This window comes from Drosophila subobscura, chromosome E (genome assembly GCF_008121235.1).
Source record: "Drosophila subobscura isolate 14011-0131.10 chromosome E, UCBerk_Dsub_1.0, whole genome shotgun sequence".
Taxonomy (NCBI): Eukaryota; Metazoa; Arthropoda; class Insecta; order Diptera; family Drosophilidae; genus Drosophila; species Drosophila subobscura.
Window position 1 is genome coordinate 12,522,366 of NC_048531.1, and position 19,966 is coordinate 12,542,331.

General features: G+C 44.6%; 4 protein-coding genes across 6 annotated transcripts in view; 2 read left to right on the top strand and 2 right to left on the bottom strand.

The window, feature by feature from the left end:
- LOC117890849 (sex peptide receptor) overlaps positions 1–19,966 on the bottom strand; it is a 28,201-nt gene that overhangs the window by 5,352 nt on the left and 2,883 nt on the right. The window contains exon 1 of one of the 3 annotated variants that reach the window (XM_034795935.1): positions 11,589–11,672. The exons of the other annotated variants lie outside the window; for them this stretch is intronic. The gene's annotated coding sequence lies outside the window, so the exon portion shown is untranslated. Of the gene's footprint in view, positions 1–11,588; positions 11,673–19,966 lie in introns of those variants that run through there. 3 annotated transcript variants of the gene reach the window in all.
- On the top strand, positions 263–990 carry LOC117889709. The gene is made up of 2 exons (XM_034794129.1): positions 263–274; positions 475–990. Exons 1-2 carry the CDS (start codon positions 263–265, stop codon positions 799–801), a joined length of 339 nt encoding a protein of 112 aa, XP_034650020.1. The 3' UTR covers positions 802–990.
- LOC117890847 (uncharacterized zinc finger protein CG2678) lies at positions 1,572–3,762 on the bottom strand. Its single transcript, XM_034795931.1, has 2 exons — positions 3,330–3,762; positions 1,572–3,264 (listed from the first exon to the last, which is right to left on the bottom strand). The coding sequence occupies exons 1-2, from the start codon at positions 3,504–3,506 to the stop codon at positions 1,738–1,740; spliced, it is 1,704 nt and encodes a 567-aa protein (XP_034651822.1). The 5' UTR covers positions 3,507–3,762; the 3' UTR covers positions 1,572–1,737.
- Positions 8,811–9,278, top strand: LOC117890850. The gene is made up of 2 exons (XM_034795937.1): positions 8,811–9,016; positions 9,087–9,278. Exons 1-2 carry the CDS (start codon positions 8,896–8,898, stop codon positions 9,176–9,178), a joined length of 213 nt encoding a protein of 70 aa, XP_034651828.1. The 5' UTR covers positions 8,811–8,895; the 3' UTR covers positions 9,179–9,278.

Here is a 19,966-nt window from a genome sequence, read left to right on the forward strand (position 1 = left end):
GGTTCGATGTGGGGGCATGGCGATATCTCAATATGTGTATTTTTCTCGTCAATGTTTTTAGTTTGAGGTCCAAATTCTCGCAGTTTTTGGTCTAATGAGCGCATTTTGGTTCAGTTTTGAGTGAGTTTCAACGCACAAATCGTATAAATACATCAGTTCTGACTGCCAGCGAAGTTAGTTGAAGCGAACTGCGTCGAATCAGTGTCCCCATTGCCCCAGTGTTCATTATCCGTGTGCCCCTTGCGAGTCCAGTCCATTAATCATGAATTTCGCTGTAAGTAATGCAATTCATTTGCTGGAAAGTTCTTGCTCAAAGTGTTATTGAAAAATATGAGAAAATTGCAATTTTAAAATACGCTTTCCCACCCCCGCCCGCTCCCACAACAAACCCACTTTGCTTCTTTGTATTTGTTGGTGCTCGCTCGCTCAATACGCGCTAATGGAAAATTCTTGGAAAACCATGGAAAAAAGCAGTTGCTTTTGCTAATAGCCAGCGCCAGCTGCATTCTGGCCGCACCCGCTCCTCTGGCCGAAGAGCAGCAGCAGCAGCAGCAGCAAGAGGAGCTTGGCTCCGTCAAGGCTAAGCGTGGCCTGTCACTCGGGCTGGGCTACCACGCCCCATTGGTGACATCCGCGCATTACGTCGCCGCACCGACTCTGGTGCACCATGCACCATTAATTTCACATGCACCGCTCATCTCGCACATTTCCCACGCACCGCTCATTGCCCATCACCCGGTGTCGTACCACCTGCCCAGCTACCACTCCATACACTCCCTGCACTCCTATCATCACTTCTAATGAGCCACGGAGAAGAGGGAAGCAAGCAAGGAGCCGCAAAGCCGAGAGAGAGAGACGTCAGTGAGGAGGCAGCAGAGACGGCACCAGCAGCAGAGACGGCACCAGCAGTTCACCAGTTTTACTTGGCATTAGTTTTTGCACGATTTCGTAGTCCCTTTCCGTCCCTTTCACCATAATTTTGTACATAATCGTTGAAAATAAATACATGTGTTGAACCAGTCCTCCACCTCCTCCAGCAACTGCAACTTTTGCAACAAACTCCACAGTTCTTGCCACAAACTAAATATCTAAATGGCTGCAGGAAAGTTTTCTTGTTGCCGGCACTTGCCCGTGGCAGCAGCAACCCTCAAGAGTGAATCGGAGCAGCAGCAGCAGTAGCATCAGCAGAGGGTGTGCTGGTTTGGGGGTGTTGTAATCCCAGCAGTTAAATGCTCATTGTAAGAGCCACATTATAAACATGAACTGCAGCTAAGTTGTGTTTATGCCGCACTGCAGGCTGCAGACTGAGGCTGACTCTGGAGTAAGCTCAAAATGCCAATAAATGCTGCAATTTTGCTGCACAGTCTGGCACTCAGTCAAGAGGCATTACATCATACATAGTGCTTCAATTAATAATCCTCTTTAATGCCCTAAAAACCTATCAGAGCTCTCATTTGGCAGAGTCATTTGGCAGGAAATGCTTTTCCTCTGAAACTTCCACTTATAAATGGCAGCTTAGGGGTAGAGAAATTGCAGACAATAATTTCAACATAAGTCAGTACAGTACGTTCCATTCATTACACACATTTGCAGTTGTATTTGCTTGCACTAATTTCAACTTAAATCTAGGATAAACTTAAAATCGTTTGATGGAAACAGAAACACACACATCATCGCACATGTCGAAAATTTCCAAGCTCGAGCTCTGCCCGGTGCACAACGAGGTTTGAGTTTAGTTTAGTCCGAGAAGCTGTCGCTCCAGTAGGTGGTGGTAAGGGGCGCCACAGACTTGAAGAGGTCCCTTCCTTGGGGCTGGCCATCCGTGGATCTGCGCTTGTTGTGATAACTGCTGTGCTCCTCGTGGCCATGGCGCAGGCAGCTGGTGCTCTGATGGCGCTGCAGGCGCTGCTGCGTGAGGAAGGTGCGCTGGCAGCGCTTGCATTCGTAGATAAAGCCGTGCTCATCGTGACGCACGGCCATATGGCGCTTCAGTTCGGCCCGCAGCTTGAAGACCTGCGTGCAGAGTTCGCAACGGAAGTGAGCACGCTCCTGGGCGTGCCGCTCCATGTGCGTCTTGTAGGCCCATTGCACTTTGAAAGTCTTCTCGCAGATTTCGCAGGTGAACACGCTGCGGGGATCGTGTGACTTGCGGTGCAGCACGTACGACTGTTTGCGCGAGAAGGTCAGGTCGCATTGATTGCACTCAAAGGGACCGCTCGACATCGAAGGAGAGCTATGTCCCTTCCTCTTCGGTGCACTGACAGATTCCTCCTCGTTGTCCTCACTGCCACGCTTCGTTGCCTTCTTGCGGCCACGGCCGCGTCCCAGCGGACGTTTGCGTTTCTCGCTGATGTCCGAGTCGGCCGAGTCACTCTCCGCACTGGTGGAGCCCGCCACATCCGACACCTTGAACTCTACATCGTCGTCCTCATCGTCATCGCTGGCAGAGTCGGTAACGGGCGCATCAATGACCACATACCCGCGGGGGCGACGCACCTTGTTCTTGCCGCGCGACAGCCGCTTGCGTAGATCTCGCTCCGTGGTCTCCAGCTGCTTCCGGAACTGTATGGCAATGGTGAGACTGTTCAGGCACGTGCCACAAATGAACTGCGGCATAAAGTCCTTGACGGCAATGGACAAGTTGGGACAGAGGTCCACCAGCATGTCGGCTGGTGTGGCGTCGACTGTCTTCTTAAAGAGACTGACTAGATCCTCCTTGCTGGTGCACACGCGGCACTGATTCTCGTCCACTTCCTCCTCCTTCTTGCGCTCCCTGACAGCGGCCACAGGCTCAGTGCCCTCGGCCAGTTCGATGGGCTCGTCACCGAGGATTAGTTCGGCCTCCTCCTCGGACGCTGTCTCGAAATTGTCTTCAGCGGCAGCCCCATCAGCACCACCATCACCGGCAATATCCGTCTCTTCTTCTTCCGCAGCGACGCTCGAAGATTTGGCTTTGGCAGCAGCATCTTCCTCCGCATCGACGACACCTGCCACGGGATTTTCTGATGCCGTATCGATGCTCGGCTTTGCAGGCGATGTGTTGGCGTTGTCCACCTCCTCAATGAGTTTGTGCACATCCACATCGGGCATTTCATCGTCTAAAAATTCTGCCTCCCCCATAGGCTCGGGCTGAGCAGCAGCAACAGCATTAGCTGCCAGTACTGTTGCACCTTCCCCCTCTGTTGCTGTTGCACCTTCCCCCTCTGTTGCTGTTGCACCTTCCTCCTCAGTGACTGTTCCATGGCCGGCTGTACCGTCGTCTCCCTAAAATGGAACATTGTGATGTGAAAGAGCCGTTGTGTGGAGTGCACTTTCGATTGTACTATTACCTCTTGCAGGTAATCAATAATCTCGCCCACCACTGTTGCTGCGGAGGCTTCTATCGGTTTATTCTGTTGCTGTTCGGTGCGTGGGTGTAGCTCCTGGTACACCTGCGGCTCTACACTCTGCGTGCTGGTCTCCTCAGTGCCATTAGCAGCAACCACAGGCGCAATGTCTGCCTCCATTTCTGCGCGTGTTTTCTTTCTTCTTTTTTTTGTTGTACGTGCACCCCGGGGCTTTTCGCCTTTTTTTTGGCGCGGACTACCGGCGGTCTTTGTCGAACTTTTTCTTGTTATTTGTTGTTTGCAGATTTTCCACCGCGCACTTCGTTAGAGTATCTCCGTCTTTTTTTGCGTTATTTGTTTCTTTGAATTGTTTAATAACAATTTTTTCACGAAAATTTTTCAGTACACAATATGCCGTCGGCAGTGTGACCGCGGAATTATACCGCCCAACCCTCGGAAATATACCAAAATATACCTTCTCATTTTCAAAATATACCGTACTCTGAAATCATATACCTCAATTTTGATGTTCTATTTGATATTACTAGCTAGTTAGGAGTCTCAGCGCTAAACCTATTATTTAATCTGATTTATCAATAAGTTCTCCACAAGATTGGCTAGTATTTGCTGTCAGCGCAGTGTACATATTTTTTCTCGCAGCCATATTGAAAATTTATATACAGCGAATGGCGGTGCTGCCATCGATATTATCGACACACACTATCGACTGAAGCTATCGCAAGAGCTGCGCGCCAGGGAGGAAATATTTGAAAGTGAATAAGTGACAAAGGTGTGAATTTCGTTCCAGTGGCATAAATTAAGGAAACTTTTTCGTGTGACTTAAATATTTACGATGTCCCGACCCTGCCCGAACATTTTAGCGCGATTTAGTGTAATAAACATAATTTTCTACCTACCGGAGGAAGTTACTTTCAAATTTCATTTTCGCTGTAAATTTCATTTTGGCGCGTGTGTTGGCTATAAACCGGAATAAAGCACAATAAAGCACCTACACCCACCCAAGGCCACCAAACCACCCAAAAACAAAAAAAAATCCCCCTCATCTTGTCTTGAAACAAAAACCGTGGCCCCTTGACTTTTCAACACGTAGATGCAGGATGCGCAGGAATACAAAAAATAAACGTGATTTGCATAATGTTTCTTGTTGTTTTGCGCTTTACTTTTTTTTCTGTATTTTTTTTTGTTTTGGACATTAATTTGAGAAATGTGTTTCCGCGCACTTCGCCAATAAAAGCAACAAAAACCATCCGGAGTACACTGGTTCTGCACGAATTCCCCACCAACCGGGAAAAGGGAAAGGGGAGAGGGGAGAGCGGAGAGTAAAAAGGTGTTTTGGTGGGCACTTAGTATGGCTTTTAAGATTTCCAATTGCTAAGACCCTCAAATGGCCTTTACAATGCTCAAATGCAAATATTTCCATTCGAATCAATTTCCCGGACAGACTTTCACTGACACATATTTCAATAATGGGACCGCCCCGACCGCCCCATTCACATTGAGTTATATTCCGCCCTGTTTCGACGGCCACTGAGTTGAATATTTATTTCAATTTGTGCTGCGGTCGCCAAGAGAGAGAAATGTTGTCTAATATTCCTGGCTGTCACCATACTCCTGATTGGGGCGCAGCGGGGCGTTTCGCCTTTAACGCTAACAGGTCCTGCCAGCATGTGTTTGTGTCCTCCTTCTCACTTATTTTCCGCTTGTGCCTGATTTACGTCAACAATTACATCGCTGAGGAACGTGCAGAGGCGTCTTGCCTACTTGAAACAAACATCCTCATCTTGTCGCATCGCGTCTCTCGTCACGGAATCCTTGATGCTCTTTGATTTTGCCATGGTTGCCATTGCAACTGTGGGCAGGCAGGCAGACTGCTGACGATGTTGGTTGAGATTGAAGTAACCAAACCGCTTATGACGCAAGAAGCACAACATTGGGGTGTCACTATGGCGGATTGACGTATAAGTAACAAGGTAAATAAAGCATTACGTTGAGAAAATTACTGAGAAACTGATAAACAGAAAGAAAGCACGGCCATGTCAACTGACATGTGCATGCCACTCCCCCGCGGCGTCTGCCGTCGGGACATGATTAATTATGAACAATTGCCGCCATCCCAAAGACAAACATGCAGCATATGCTGCCAGTTGAACGGCTTTACCAGAGACGCTTTTGCACCCACACATGCCACAACGACAAGTCTAAGCCAACTGAGAGACCTGCTTTTTACTCGTTTAAGTATCTGCCAGGGGACAGGCGCTGGGAAAATCGCAAAAGATACTTCTTCGACTTTGGACTTTCCACTCAAACAAATTTGGGAATTTATGTTCTGATCTAAGATTTAAAATAGGTGAGTGCATTGGTTGCGCTGTGCTCCAAGTCAAAGCGAAACCAATCCGTGGATTTCCCTGCACTCCCACGTCTAGGAGATCACAGGCATCAACCTTAAGCTCTCAGCATTCAGCCCCTGTGCATAACCTTGCGCAAAATATAATCTTTCGGCTGGTCCGACATTTAGCAATTTTTTGCCGGCCATGAATTTCGTGAAGGATTATGTTCGACTTAGCGGCTTTGATATTGTGATCCTGACTGTACAGAAGTTTGTGCCTGCCTGCCGCATCCGCCATGGCAACTGGCAGTTGGACGGCTTCTACGTGCGATGGAAATTAGCTGCCCCATAATATGATTTACCAGTTGACGGGCCGCCGACGTCTGATCCATCAAATCGAATCGATGAACGCTAGAGCCAAGGTAATAAATCTAATTTACAGACACCCGCCGATGCGACACGTGGCTGTTGATGTGGGTGTTTCGTGTGTGTGTGTGTGTGTGTGTCCTGCCCCAAGAGGAACAATCAAAATGCCCCACAAAAATATGATGATGAAGCATACCCTTGGGTGAGATTAGAGAGTGGCAACCAGAAAGCTCCCACTGCCACACTCTTTTATTTCTATTATTGATTTGTTCCATGCACTCACAGCAGCAGGCGCACAATCTGCGAACGAAAGATTGTTATTAATTACAATTATTAACAATAATAGCGCTTTAACGAAGCTTTTAATTACGCCTCATTATCATTAGCGCGATTCCACTGCAGGCTGTCGTGTCACATGTTTTCACTCGTATCATCCACATACTCGTATGTGGCAGGGAATTCAAGTTGGAGTATTAAAATTAGTAGCCCCGAGGACTTCTTTATCTGTGGGAATTACGAGTATATGCTAATGGTAATGTTTATGCTAATTAATGAGACATTAATCATATTCTTATGCGGATGCTCACGACTCTTTGGTAAGCCTTTTGCCGCACATTAAGCATGCGCAGCGCGAAGGAAGACTAAATGACAAAGTAAATAAAAATGCGTTGAAGAAGGCTTGCCGGGGCTTTTCCAGCTAAGAAAACCAAACACGAAACTTGCAGACTGGCTGACAGACACTCCATACGACATGCGTTTCCCTCTTCTCCTTTGTGCACTGCAAACACTTACATACATATGTACGTCTATGTATGTGTGCGCAGCTAAGCTGAGGCAGCAAATAATAATTTATGGTCATATAATTTAAAAAACCCTGGGGTAACATGTTTATGCTTAGCTGCCACTTAGCTGCCGCCCCCAAAGTGTCTTCATTTGTTTCTATTTCTTTTTCGCTCTCCCTCTCTTTTTTCTCTCGCGTTTCTGTTTTGATCTTTAAAGCCCAAAAGCTAATTTATATACATAAATACCGCAGCGTATCCTACATCTATGAGTGAAACAAATTTGCACACGGCCCTAAATTCAACGAGTAGCAGTGCTGATAAAAAATATATACAAAATAAGAAGAAAAATATAACAAAAAGTGCAGAGCTCCTCCCATGAGGGGGGTTCATTATTAATATGAAATCGCTGGCTGTCTAGCTTTAGGCTGGAACAGCACACCACAGCACGGGGGTCATAGATTACAATTATTGGGGGGAAAATGACAGGCCCATAAAGATTGCCGATAAGAAGCTTAACGCTTGCCTCATTACCCACCCACACACACACAGGCACACAAGCACACTCATGATTGTTATTTCCGCCAAAACGATTGCCATGTGTCTGCCCTCTCAAACCCAATTGGCAGCCAGGGGGCAGGCAGGCAGGAGTCGTCAGTTGGCAGTCGCAATCCTTGGGTGAGGTCTTCCCCAGGTACGGCACTCGGAAGGAAGTGTAAGTACCACCATCTGCTCTCTGCTCTCTGCTATCTGCTGTCAAATGTGTAAATGAGCCACAACTTTTATCCGCAACCCGCCACATTAGCATTACAAGAGTGCGAATTGATATGAGTCTTATTGATTGAAAGGACATGAAAGACATGTCCTTGTGTAAGTGCAAATTCCAATTATATTCTGCACAGAAGCAGAGCAGCTGCTTGCCATGCTCCCAAAAGGGTCCCCACATATTTGCATATCTTTTGGCTCGAATTCAATTTTGCAGCAACGCGAGAAATTCTCCAGCTGACGTAATTTATGGAACGAGTAGAACAGAATAAACAGAGAATAGAATTAACTCGAATCGAATACCATACAAATTTTACTTTCTTTTGGCCCCTGACCGCAGCGACAAATTAAGCCAACCGGTTTGTTTATAAATCAGTGAAACAAAAGCCGACAAATAATCAAAACTCCTCTTTCATCTGGGCCGACAGTGTGTTGGTATGGTGACACTTTGGGGAAATGCCCAGAATGTCTGTAGAACAGGGCAGTCGTACAATGAACTGTCGCCGGCGATAATCGCAAAACAAAACAAATCGTATGCAAAGCAGCTTCAATATCTTCAATATAGGAACATATTTTGGCACAACTTCAAGATGGTAGCGACTAGGGAAATGCCTGGTAAATATCGGGTAATATTACGCTCTCGAACGTTGATGGCAACTGCAGAGCAAATAGTCTGGGCAAATAAGTTGATGGCAATGTTTACTCGTGGAAGTTGGAAGCTGAACTCAGGCTGTACACATTAAGTGCCTGCACGGGATTTAAACAATGGGAGAGAGAGAGAGAGACGCACACAAATCAGAGCCACCCGGTCAGAACTACTTCACAGGCCAATTGGTAGCTAATATTATTTATTTTCGTTCGAGTGGCTTTCCTGGGCTGTTAGAATTCCCCAATCCGAGCATCCAGAATCGTTTCTTCTTTTGCGAAACTCGTTTGGGCCGCTTCCAGTGCGGACATTCCTCAGATTAAGTATACGAGTGTCAGATATTCAGACGCCACTCAAATTATTCGGTTAGACCGAGACCAAAACCAAAACAAGAAATTAAATTCATAAACAGCTGCGCATCTCCCATTCTTTCTCTCTTTTAATCTACATATGTATGTGTCTTGGCCTCTCTCCCTCACCATATCTAGGCGGAGAGGCTTTCATTCATCCCATGCCATACCAATCCCGTCCCGTTCTTGTCTCGAGTATAAATAGCTGCGGCGCCTCGTGCAGAACCAATTAGACTCCCAGCAAACCCACAAGAAAGAGCATCATCAAGCTTAGTCCCAAGCCTAAACCCCGAAACACAAACCAAAAACCACAAATATGTCGAAATTCGTGATGGTTGTCCTGGCATTTGCCGCCGTCTGCCTGATCCTTGCCAGCGCCGCGCCAGCACCTGCCACACAGCTGCTGGATGCACAGACAGCCATCCAGAAGATAATTGGTGAGTGGGCGCACACATTCCCTTATCCCTGTAGTACACATGTAAAACTGACTGTCTTCCATCTTTGCAGCTGCCTACAATCGCATTCCTGGACGCTCAATCGTCCACCCGTGGGAGGTGGCCACCGTAATTGATCCCAACACATTCGTGGTCAACTATTGAAAGGACTCTGCCCTGTGCCATGACAACTTGTACAAAATCTATCTCCCATTGCGCCACCCATTGATATTGAATAAACAAAATGAACAATAATAAGCCATAATTTGCCCTCTCATTGCCGTTGATATTTAGTTAAAATGGTGATAGGAATAGTTATGCAGATTTTGCACCTGTTTTGCAAATCATTTGTGAAATTATCGAATTTTGATTGCGAATTGAATTGTCTGGTAATAACCGAATAACTTGTTGCTCCACCGCATTCCCAATGCAAATTTCTAGAGCGCTTAGCGGAAAGCTGACAAAAATAATCAACAAAAAGGTTAGCTGAGAATTTGCCAAAATGTCATTGAGAATGCCATTCTACTCGTGGTTTCAGTTCGGATGGAAATGCTTTATTCTCAGTAATGCAGACAAGCGGTCTTATGGGTGGCACCGCAATATCTCATTGATTTTTGTCTGAATTCCAGCAAGAGCTGGGGCCATTTTGTAATTAAGTCATAGCTGTTTTTGTAGCTGCAAGGATTTGGTAACTAAAATTTAAGTATTTTTATTGCACTTTAAAGAAAAACACCAAAAAGCGGAATATTAGGCATTTAACTAATTACCTATTAAATACTGTCAAACGAGAAGCTTTTGATTTAAATTTTAAAATATCACGAGGACAGAGTGAAAAAGTGCAGTTGATAGTTAATTATAAAACAACAACATGTTCAATTTCAGGCTTTAAATTCTGTGAATTCTCCCTGAGGATTACCTAATGAGAATAGCGTTATTTTGTTGGTTTTCCATTACGGCATTTTGTCCGGTCTCTTGGCCCTAAGAGCATTTCCACGTATTCGCAGCGAAAAGTTTGCAGCAAAAAAGTTTTTGGCTCGCAAAATGAAGCTCGCGCGGGAAACTTTATTCACAATTATTATTCTATTTTATTATATTTTTTTTTTTTTAGTTTTGTTTCGATAATATGTCTATAATTGTATTTGTTTTTTATCTGGGTAACTTGCATGAAACAGCAGAGTGAATGGTGGGGAATAGTCTGACAAAATGCGGATTTTGTGCGGCTTGGCATGCGGAGGGCCAAAGTTCAGGGAGCTCTCCAGCTGACACAGCAGTGTTTACCCAGCTCTTGTTTTGGCTAGAAATATCGAGCTACGAGCGGCCTTCAGTGCCCTTGTCTGCGCTGCACTTGAAAAATGCCATTGCCATCACCATATTGCCATCAATAGTAGATACTTAGTTGTGCGTTGTGTTGTGTCACTGCCACGGACAGGGACAGGGACAGGGACATGGGAAAGTGCTAAAGGCATTGCCGATATTGCGTGCCGCGCCCTGCTTCAAAGCCCGTGCCATAAAGGGATAACGCTGCTGGATACGAGTCCATATTGAAATGGAAATGTTCTCCACCCTCGCACACGGAAACAAGTCAAGTGAAATGAATATGCGCTTAGCCGTGGTCCGTCAGCAAGAGGCCAATATAAAATGTTTATCTACAGAGTCTACAGAGCACCTGGTTTTATGCCTACACTCAGGGAGAGCGAGCGGTGAATGCTGAAATATTCATAGGGCGGCAGGGACATGTGATATAAAAGTGCAACTTAATATGCACATTTTTCTTGTAAGTCACGCAGCAGCCGCCACAGCCTTCACTTCCCAATGATGCCTGAGTGATTGAGCATTGGGTAAAAGGAGCTCCAAATGGGATAAATTGATTGCTGATGTAGTTCCGCACCTGGCATGCCTCGTGCCGAAGAATAATCCGAGTAGCACAAAATGGCACTGCAATGCGTAGATAATCCCAGCTAGTTAGGCAGCATTACCTCTGGCAAGTCATAAGATTTATATGCCAATATTTCCGTATTTTCTTTTCCCTCAGCCACACAGCTCGTTGAAAGTTATTATGGTGGTTCTTGGGCAAAAGTTTCTACCTTAATTGGTCTATAATATAATTGCAATTTCCTCTTTCGTTAGTTAGTTGAGCGACTCAGTCTACTAATTAGTCTTCGCACGAGAGTGGGCTTCTTAGTAGTTTACGAGCCTGAAAATGAGATTTTACGGGCACTTTTTCGCCCACAAGTGTTAAAGTGTATCCGTTTAGGAGTTTACGAGCATTCTTTGGATACATGTATATTTATTGGGTGTTTATTTTGATCAGGAATTCCCCAATGGAATGCGCCGGCAAAAACAAAAAAACCCAAAGCACCAAACCAAACCAAACCCAAACCCAAACCAAAACCAAACCCATTTCTTCATCAATATTTGGGTTTGTTGATGGGCAGGGGAAGATTTGTCGCATGCGTCGGGCGCATAAATTTGTTAACCGCTTTCAAACTACATCCATGGATTAGAATCCATCGATTAGCAATGCAAATTCTGGCCAGCAGAGCCCCATTACCATTATAAATAGACCGTGACTTACCTCCTCCCATCATCCAAGTGCACGTATCGCGCCCAGCATCTGCTGTGGCAGAATTATTTATTCAAAATACTGGCGCCACCAGATCGTGCTAAAAAGAAATAACAAAAAAAAGAACACACACACACAAAATAAATAATCAGCCATACGAGTCTGTATGTACAACAAACAGAGTGTGGAGACAGCATCATTGGAAATCTGATATCAAATTTCAACCAACAACTCAATAAAATTAAATGACTGGGTTGGCTCAAAGAGTTGATCGACTATAACAGTGCTCTGGTTGCCTTTTTTGTGACTACAAACGAATGAGTCCATGAACCAACAGCCAATAGTAGAAGAATATTCCCATTTTTACCACGCGCATTGCAGTCATGCGAACCATTTCCCTTCTCATGTTGAAAGTTAAATGCGGTAATGCAATTATTTGCTGACATTTTACCTGCCTGAATGGCTTTATTTTTTTAATTTATTTAAACAAAAGTAGTGGAAGAAAAAAATGCATAAAAGGATGAAAAAACATGAAATTGAAGGAAAATATACATGAATAAAATATTCCGATGAAATTTCGGCGCAACTTTTCCATGGGAAAGTTAATATGCGGAGGTTGGAAAAGATTATACATGGAGGAGGTTCTTCTTTTTACGTCCTTTAAAATTAAACGGAATCCATTGCTTTATTAAGATTTAAGGATTTTAATCATGACATCAACAAAATTAATGCCGCAACCACAAAAAACAGTGAGTGCCGGCAGAAAGAAAAGAAAGGTAAAAAAATTGCCAATTATCTGAACAAACATGAGCTGAAACCATACACCATGCGCCACGCTTTAACTTTTCTAATGGAAAAGTTGTGGCAAATCAGATGCTAAAGTTTGCAGCTAAAAATGTGCGGCATATTGAGCTGAGTGTGTGAATATTGATGCGGAATAACGATCCCTGAATGCTGGATGCCATGCGTGTGAAGCGTGTATAAAGGAAACGCTCCGCTCCGTTGACTGACAGTTTTTCCGCCATATGAAACCCAAGCTCCAGATTCGCTTCAACTGCAGACATTCAAGAAGCTGTGTGCCAGCCAGTGTCGTATCCATCAAACTTGATGGCTCACGAAGACCGGTTACTTATAGACAGTCATAAACGTGAAACATTTGCCAAGTCGGCACTAAACCCAACGTTCTGAACTCTAACGACAGCCGAGAGCGCCGAGCAAATAAAAGGAAAATCAAATTATAATCATGAGATGAGTACATGAGTACACTACTGAAGTGGCAAACACAAACAAAAGTAAACCGAAGTAAACGTGAAGCTGTCTCCCCTCTTCGGCAGCCTCATTAACAGGCATCAATGGACGAGCTCAGATTATTAGCATAATCCTGGAGTGCGCACGGCTCGGGTCAGGGAACTCTAATTGAAATGCTGCTACAGTTGGTCTTAGTGGCATTTGTCTGGCTTTATGGATTATGGTAATTTGGTCAACCAGTTGCTGCTTATGTGCAGCAATCACGACTGCCTGGCTGCGTGCAGCCTCTTAATGCAAACCCCTTAAAGAGATGACGCCCGAGTCCCTTTTTATCAAATTAAAGTGCCACTCGAATGTGACCAATTTGCTAGTTCGAGTATTTACCAGAACACAGAGTCTCCGTAGGTGTGCCACCGTAGGGTGTCACTGGTGATATATTCCATCATAAATCAAGGGGCACCGTTGGTGGTCTGCGGTTAGGATTTGGTAACCGGGCGACAACCAGGCGCCACATGCCAAAGAGCGAGTTGCGCCACACTGTCACAGGAACGGACACCGATTAATCATAAGGGATGTCTCTATGCACAAACATATATCTAGTCTGCTCATCGAAGTGCGATGTGCGATGTGCGCTCCTGTACATACAGGCTCAACAGGGAGTGGCTGGCTATTGGATTTCCGGCCGAGGTAACATGTTTGGTTCAAATCAGCGAAATTGCGTTTGTCAAGCAGCGCGGACAACACACGATGATTATGTTACACTTTGCTTTATGTCATGCATGCACTCACGCACCGTTTTGCAATGCAACCACACATAGAGCCAATCAATACAACAATTCAATCAACACTTGCGGGTGCGGGCCTGCCAACCCAAGACAGGAGCAAAGTAATTCCTTCCTGTGCACCGTACCGGTGGCAGCCTTTAGCGAGCTTTGCTCGTCGAGCTGTGCTGCTCCCTCCATCTGAGATAACACTGCCCACGGGTCGCCCCATGAGTTGAAATTTCTTAAACTTAAAGTGCATTCAGAATCTATAGATACACTTTAAGTTTCAGTGGAAAAATGCTTTAAATAACAAACAGTTTCCATGCGGAGGCTGCTTTTGTGTTCGAATTAAGAAACTATTCTCTGGGATAAGCGCCTGCAATTTATATAATCCGGCAGCTGGCTTGTGCCCCGTGACCTTGATTATGTAAACTCATGGTGGATGGCTGAAATTCCAAAAGGATGGCGCAGTAAACAAAATAACTTGGCGAAAACAAAGGCCACGCCGACGAGGGTCCAACGATTTGCGTGTTAGACAAGGAACAGTGTCCCTGTCCCGACACTCTATCCATGTCATGGCAATTGCCAATTCATTAAACTGTCATTTATTATTACGTTGTAATTTATGCAAAGTGTAGGTTGTTCAACCATTACCATTCATTTGTTATTTGCCCTTTGTCATAATTTGGCTGCGTAGACGCCAAGTCAATTAGAATTGTATGACTGAATGTCCAAAGTCCATTAGAGCGACTGAAAGGCAATGCAATGCAAATTTAACACAACCACTGAGCCACATGAACACAATTTATGATACGTGCTGTACATACATATCCTTAAGACAGCGCCAGCCAGCTCATTGGGGTTCCTATTGTTCCTATTGATTGAATGCAACTTCGAAATTATCCCTCAATAATGATTAAATATTAAAAGCCCCCTGCAGGCATCAATCTGTGCAATTGAAATTGCTGCAAATTACGCCGAGACCTTTGAACTGAGGGAAACACGGCAGAAACCCACCCATTGGAACTCGGCAAAGTGTCCTGCCAAGTTGTAAGCTTATAATTTAATTATCAGAACATGCTGGGTACATCCAGATTCGATGCTGAATGCGCACTGGTTTTCTGTGTTGTAATTCATTATGCTCAAGTGCTTTTTAGCCACGGTGGCGGCGGTCTCTTTGCGCTTCTCCATGGCTTATTAAGATGAGTTGGCGTTGACTGCCTGGAGAGCTGCTCGCCATATTTATGAATGGATCTTTCGTTGGCACAATCTGGCGACATTCCCCTTGTAAGCCCACGAGTGTGCTGTTGCTAAGTCACAGGATATTATATAAAAGGCAAAGCCCTAACAATTTTAATTAACTGGCAACCTGTATGCATGCCACAAGGGCAAGGAGTGCGCAAACAATTCCAAAACTGAAGCGGCACCCTTAGAGCTCTCTGACAACAAAGCTAAACTAGTTTTTATGTATACCTTTTGGAAATTGTGCAAATATGAGCTATGCTTGCTAATATGGAACTCTGTCAGAATGCGGGAATTCCTTTTTTAGCCTGCACTTCTGACGCTCTAACAAAAACACACACGAATTCGGCCACTGCGAGTGGAGCGAACTCTCGCAATGGAAACAAGTTGGGGGTTAAAAAAAAACATTAAAACTACGGCACTACGATTATTACGCCTTGCAACATAACAAGCAGATTTCCAACAATTTGTAGCAAGCGATTTATGAAAAGTTTTTGTTCCCCATCAATGGGGAGCGTAGCACCCAAAAATATTTGCTACTCTTTAATAATTTCACTCGCTCGCTCGCATGTATTTTGTGTGTATTTATATTTATAAATTTGTTTACGCTTGTTTTCCGAAATTAAAAATGAAATTTCTGCTCAAAATTGAGTTGTGCACGCTGAGTGGCAACGGGGTGGACGGACGGGTATGCCAATAATTTCCAATTGAATTCAACCCAATACACTTATAAATTAAAAAGAGTAATGCAAAAGAATTTCGCTCCTCAGCCTTGCGTATGTGTGTACATTCCATTTTAATTATAAGCACTTTGTTGATCATCTCAAATGTAGCGGCATTAATATTTCCATCAATTGGCAATTTGGGAATTTATTTAACGCAATTTCTCTATTGAAATATATCCACATGTCTGTCTGGCCAGGCGTAAGTAAAGTTCTTCACACTTAAAGCACAATTTTGTATAATTTTTATTTTTCATAATATTTAGGCGTCGGCACGTGCCCGGGCAAAACTTTGTCAATTTGCCTTTGGGGGCATACCCGTACAATAAATTGTCAGCACATTATGGGGCACCCACTTGTGTTTTTGGCAAAATTAATTGCTTCAGATACAGTTTTATTGGAGTTTTATAATGACTTTTGGCCAAAAGTTGACTGAAAAATCACTGAAAGCATCCATTTGAGGGCCAGCAGCAGCCAAGTTGACATTTGGGCTTTTGGTGTTTTGGCACCTTGAAGCACAACGATTGGAATTCTGCAGCTAGCATTCGTCACCGCCATGGCTGAAGGAACTAATGGGAAACTACAGTTTGGTCTTGGCCACAACTGTAAACCACACAAATGATTAATGGTGGCCACAGAGCAATTCAAAGTGCCGCCACATTGGCTGCCGAATAAATTGAAATTCCTTTGGCATTTAATTAGCTGGCAGCAACTGGCGCTGACATTAAATAAAGAGCACTCTGGTGTCACAGAATTTGGGAAAGGTTCCCCCAAAGCAGTAATTTAGGTTGAAATGGTCTTGGTAAACCTAGAAAATCCGCTTCAAGGAGAATATTTCGCCAGGAATCTCAAGTAAAACCAGAGCCTAGCCCAGCTCAGCCAACCTGAACCACAAGTAACTTGCAGGCATTTGTGTAATCCAATGGGCGCAGAGCTTAGGAAACACTCTTGGGAAATACATTCCAACAAAATGAAGTTGGAATGAAGAGGCAGTTCCTGGTACGTACGTACCCAAGGGGTTCTTTACGAATGGGTTCCAAGCAATGATGCTTTGAGCCACTCTTGCAGTCCAGATTGCAAGGGCAAGCAAATTTATTTATCAATGCTAAATAAATGTGTAGAAATGGAACAAATTAATTATGTTTGCGGCACGGCAGAATGTCGTAGTAAGTATTTGCACACCCCTCCTGCCCCTTGACAGTGTTTGTGTTTGTGTTTCCGTTTGTGTCCGTTCTTAGTCAGTTTGCTTGGGTGCCTGGGCAGGGCTTTATGCCCAACAAAAGATATCCATCTCGACATTGTACTGACATGTTAATGAAATTGCTGTCGTCTGCTCTAATTAGATGGAACGTAATTCAGGCAAATAATAGATTCAAAGCACCTTTTTGTCAGCACTTTAATCAGGTACAACGCGCAAAGAACTTAAAAGCAAAGTAGCATGGAGCAGAGACTTGCTCCTGGCAGCAGCAGCTGCTGGGAACGACACGAACAGCAAAACCGACGGCGCTTACGTCTACTTCAAGCATCTAAGCTTATTTCTTTTGTACGACAACCATTCTGTTTTTGCAGCTTCTGTTCATTCCTGTCTACTTTGCTGTGTCTCTATCAGATGCCAGTTGTTTTTCCGAGAAAGAGCTGCACCGAGCAGCTCTGAGAGGAAGCTAGGAAGCAGGAAGCGACATCCGATAAGCTGTATTCCTACCAATTATGCGTAAGATGACAACAGTTGCCCATGTTAAGCCCAGCAAATAGACCAAAACAATTCTCAAGGGAATTTTCACTGTAATGGAAATACAATTTTGAAAGGAGCGAGGCAGGAGCAGCTGCCGTTGATGGAGGGGAAATTCAATTGTGAAATATTATCGTCCACAAATCGCAATAAGCATTTGCCATCGTTTCATTTCGCGCTTTTGCCTCGCTTTTCTCGCTTTTCCCGCATTCAATGCGTGCAAATTTGTTCACTTACTCTTACAATTTATCTTCATTGAAAAGGCAGAACTCAGGACCCAAGACCCAGCACACAGAGCACCCTGCTCCCTGCCCGCCAATGGGGATGCTGAGATGCCTGAGATGGTGCATGCCTTTTAATCTCGGTCGCCGGACAAGCCGTGTGGCACGTGCACGCAGCACACAAGCACATAAATCAAGTTGATGCCTCAAAATGGATCCTAGAGATCCTAGGGACAGCACCCCCACTCGCATCACTCGCACAGTCATGGCAACTCTGTTTGAGCTTCGTTATCTGGGCAGACAAACGACTTGTTGGTCAGAAGCAGCCCACTTGGAAGACAACACGGTAAATGCTGTCCGTCTGTCTATGGTGTACCCTGCAATCCCCATGGGCAATGCCGGGCAAAAGCTGTTTTCATCTCGAACAACATTGACAGCCAGCTGGAATTGTCTTTTTTGTTGGCCCCCAACTGTTCCTTTTTAATGGCCTTTCAATGCAAGTATGCAAGGGGATTATCCCATGGCCTGTTCCCCTGAATGCAGGTGCATTCTGTTACGAAATGGCATACCCTGGGCAGCCAGAGGGTATTTCAGATTCTGGTGCCTCCCTTCATGTCTTTGCTAAGTTTCCTTTGAACTTTTTAGTTTGGAATTCCCGAATTCAGTCACGTCGTAACATGCAACATGCTCATAAAAATAAAAGACACCATTTTTGGTTTATTTGTTGGCTCAACCAAAGTGATGGATAGATGCTCCACACACTACACTCTCTCCTCTCCTCTCCTCTCCTCTCCACTCAGCATCCTCTAAAAACGCTAAAGCCACCATTGGATTTATGAAATGGAGCTGACGCTGTGCCCAAAGTGAAGCTCTTTGTTCGAGTTGGGAATTTGTGCTTTTTAGCAAATCCCCCGGCGATGACATGGGTTCGCAAAATGGCACTTTAAAGCCGCTCACACTGCGTATACGTAGTAAAAAGGACCATCGATGGCCGACAATAGCTCAATCCTCACTGATAAAAGTTTCGAATGGTAAGTGGGGATGCCATGACTAGACAGAATTTAGAATATTGTGCAGTGATGAGAAGATGAAATGCTGTAAAGCCAATTCTAATAAAGCTGAGAGCTTAGAGCGGACTGCTGAGCAATGGACAAACGGTAATGTCCATCCATCTTCTCTCTCTCTCTCTCAGCGTTCAACTGATTGCCAGTGCAGTGCGGTACGCGGCCACATCCCCGAGCAACATTAAATACAATTATCAATGCCCAGTGGCTGCATTAGACAATTTATATTCAAACGTCAGACGGCTAGACGGCCTCGAAGCTAATGAATGCCAGCACGCACCAATAAAACACCAAAAAAAAAGAATGAATAAAAACACACACACAGAGAGAGAGAGAGAGAGATGTAATTCAAAGTTCGAATGCACGGCCAAAGGTAAGCTTCTGAAATTAACAATAAATAAAATGGCTGCCTGGCAGTGGGTGCAAAAATCGTTTTTGTTTGCCCTTTCTGTTTTTATTTTATGGCTTGTTGATGGGTGGAATGTGTATTATAATTGGATGCTTTTGTTTTTTTGGGCATACCTGACCCTGCCAATTCCCCAAGCACTTATTGAAGAGCCAGTCTGGGTGTGGGGCAGCCACAACCACTGGGTATCGACCAGTCGAACTGCTGCTGCTGCTGCCAGCAATCCGTTTTTTAAGCTTTTCCCAGGTAAATTTCCCTGCCCCTTAATAGCCCGTCGAACAGGCATTGACTTCCAACAAGCGATGGAAATTATTTTGGCATTTACATAAATACACATTCAAGCGGCTGCCAAATGTGATGGCTGGAAAGAGGGCAAAGAAACTGAACCACAGACCAGACATGGCCCTGGCCAACAAAACGGACAGCACGAGAGCCATTCTGGACCAGTCACGGGCAAGTGCAAAAACCACGAAAAGAAAATTTCCAACAGAAGATTTCCGCTAAACATATTTGTGGTCTTGCGGCATTGTGGGATTGTCCGACTGTCCGACTGTGCTTGTGTGTCCAAGTGTAACTGCGGGCAGTAAACAGACAGCTACCGAGAGCCAGAGAGAGCCTCGAGAATTGTTTATTGTTTGTTATTTGCATTAGTGACTTGTTGAAAGCCTCAGCCACAGCAACAGAATTAAATGGGGGGAATGTGTGTGTGTGTGTGTTTCTCTGTGTATGTTTCTGTGTTTTTGCTTCCCCGATCAAATTGAGCATTCTATTAAATTCTATTTAGCAGAGCCACCAACCATGCTATGCACGCACACACACACACACACACACATGCATACATAAATTACAATAATTAATTATAAATGATGCTCTTATTTTGAAAGGGTCTTAGTTTTGGGAGCTGCAACGCTTGCCTTAACTGGTCTGCAGCTTGCCCAGTTTCAGCCTTTATATTTATGGCATTTATATATGTAAAATTGCAATTTCCTCTTCC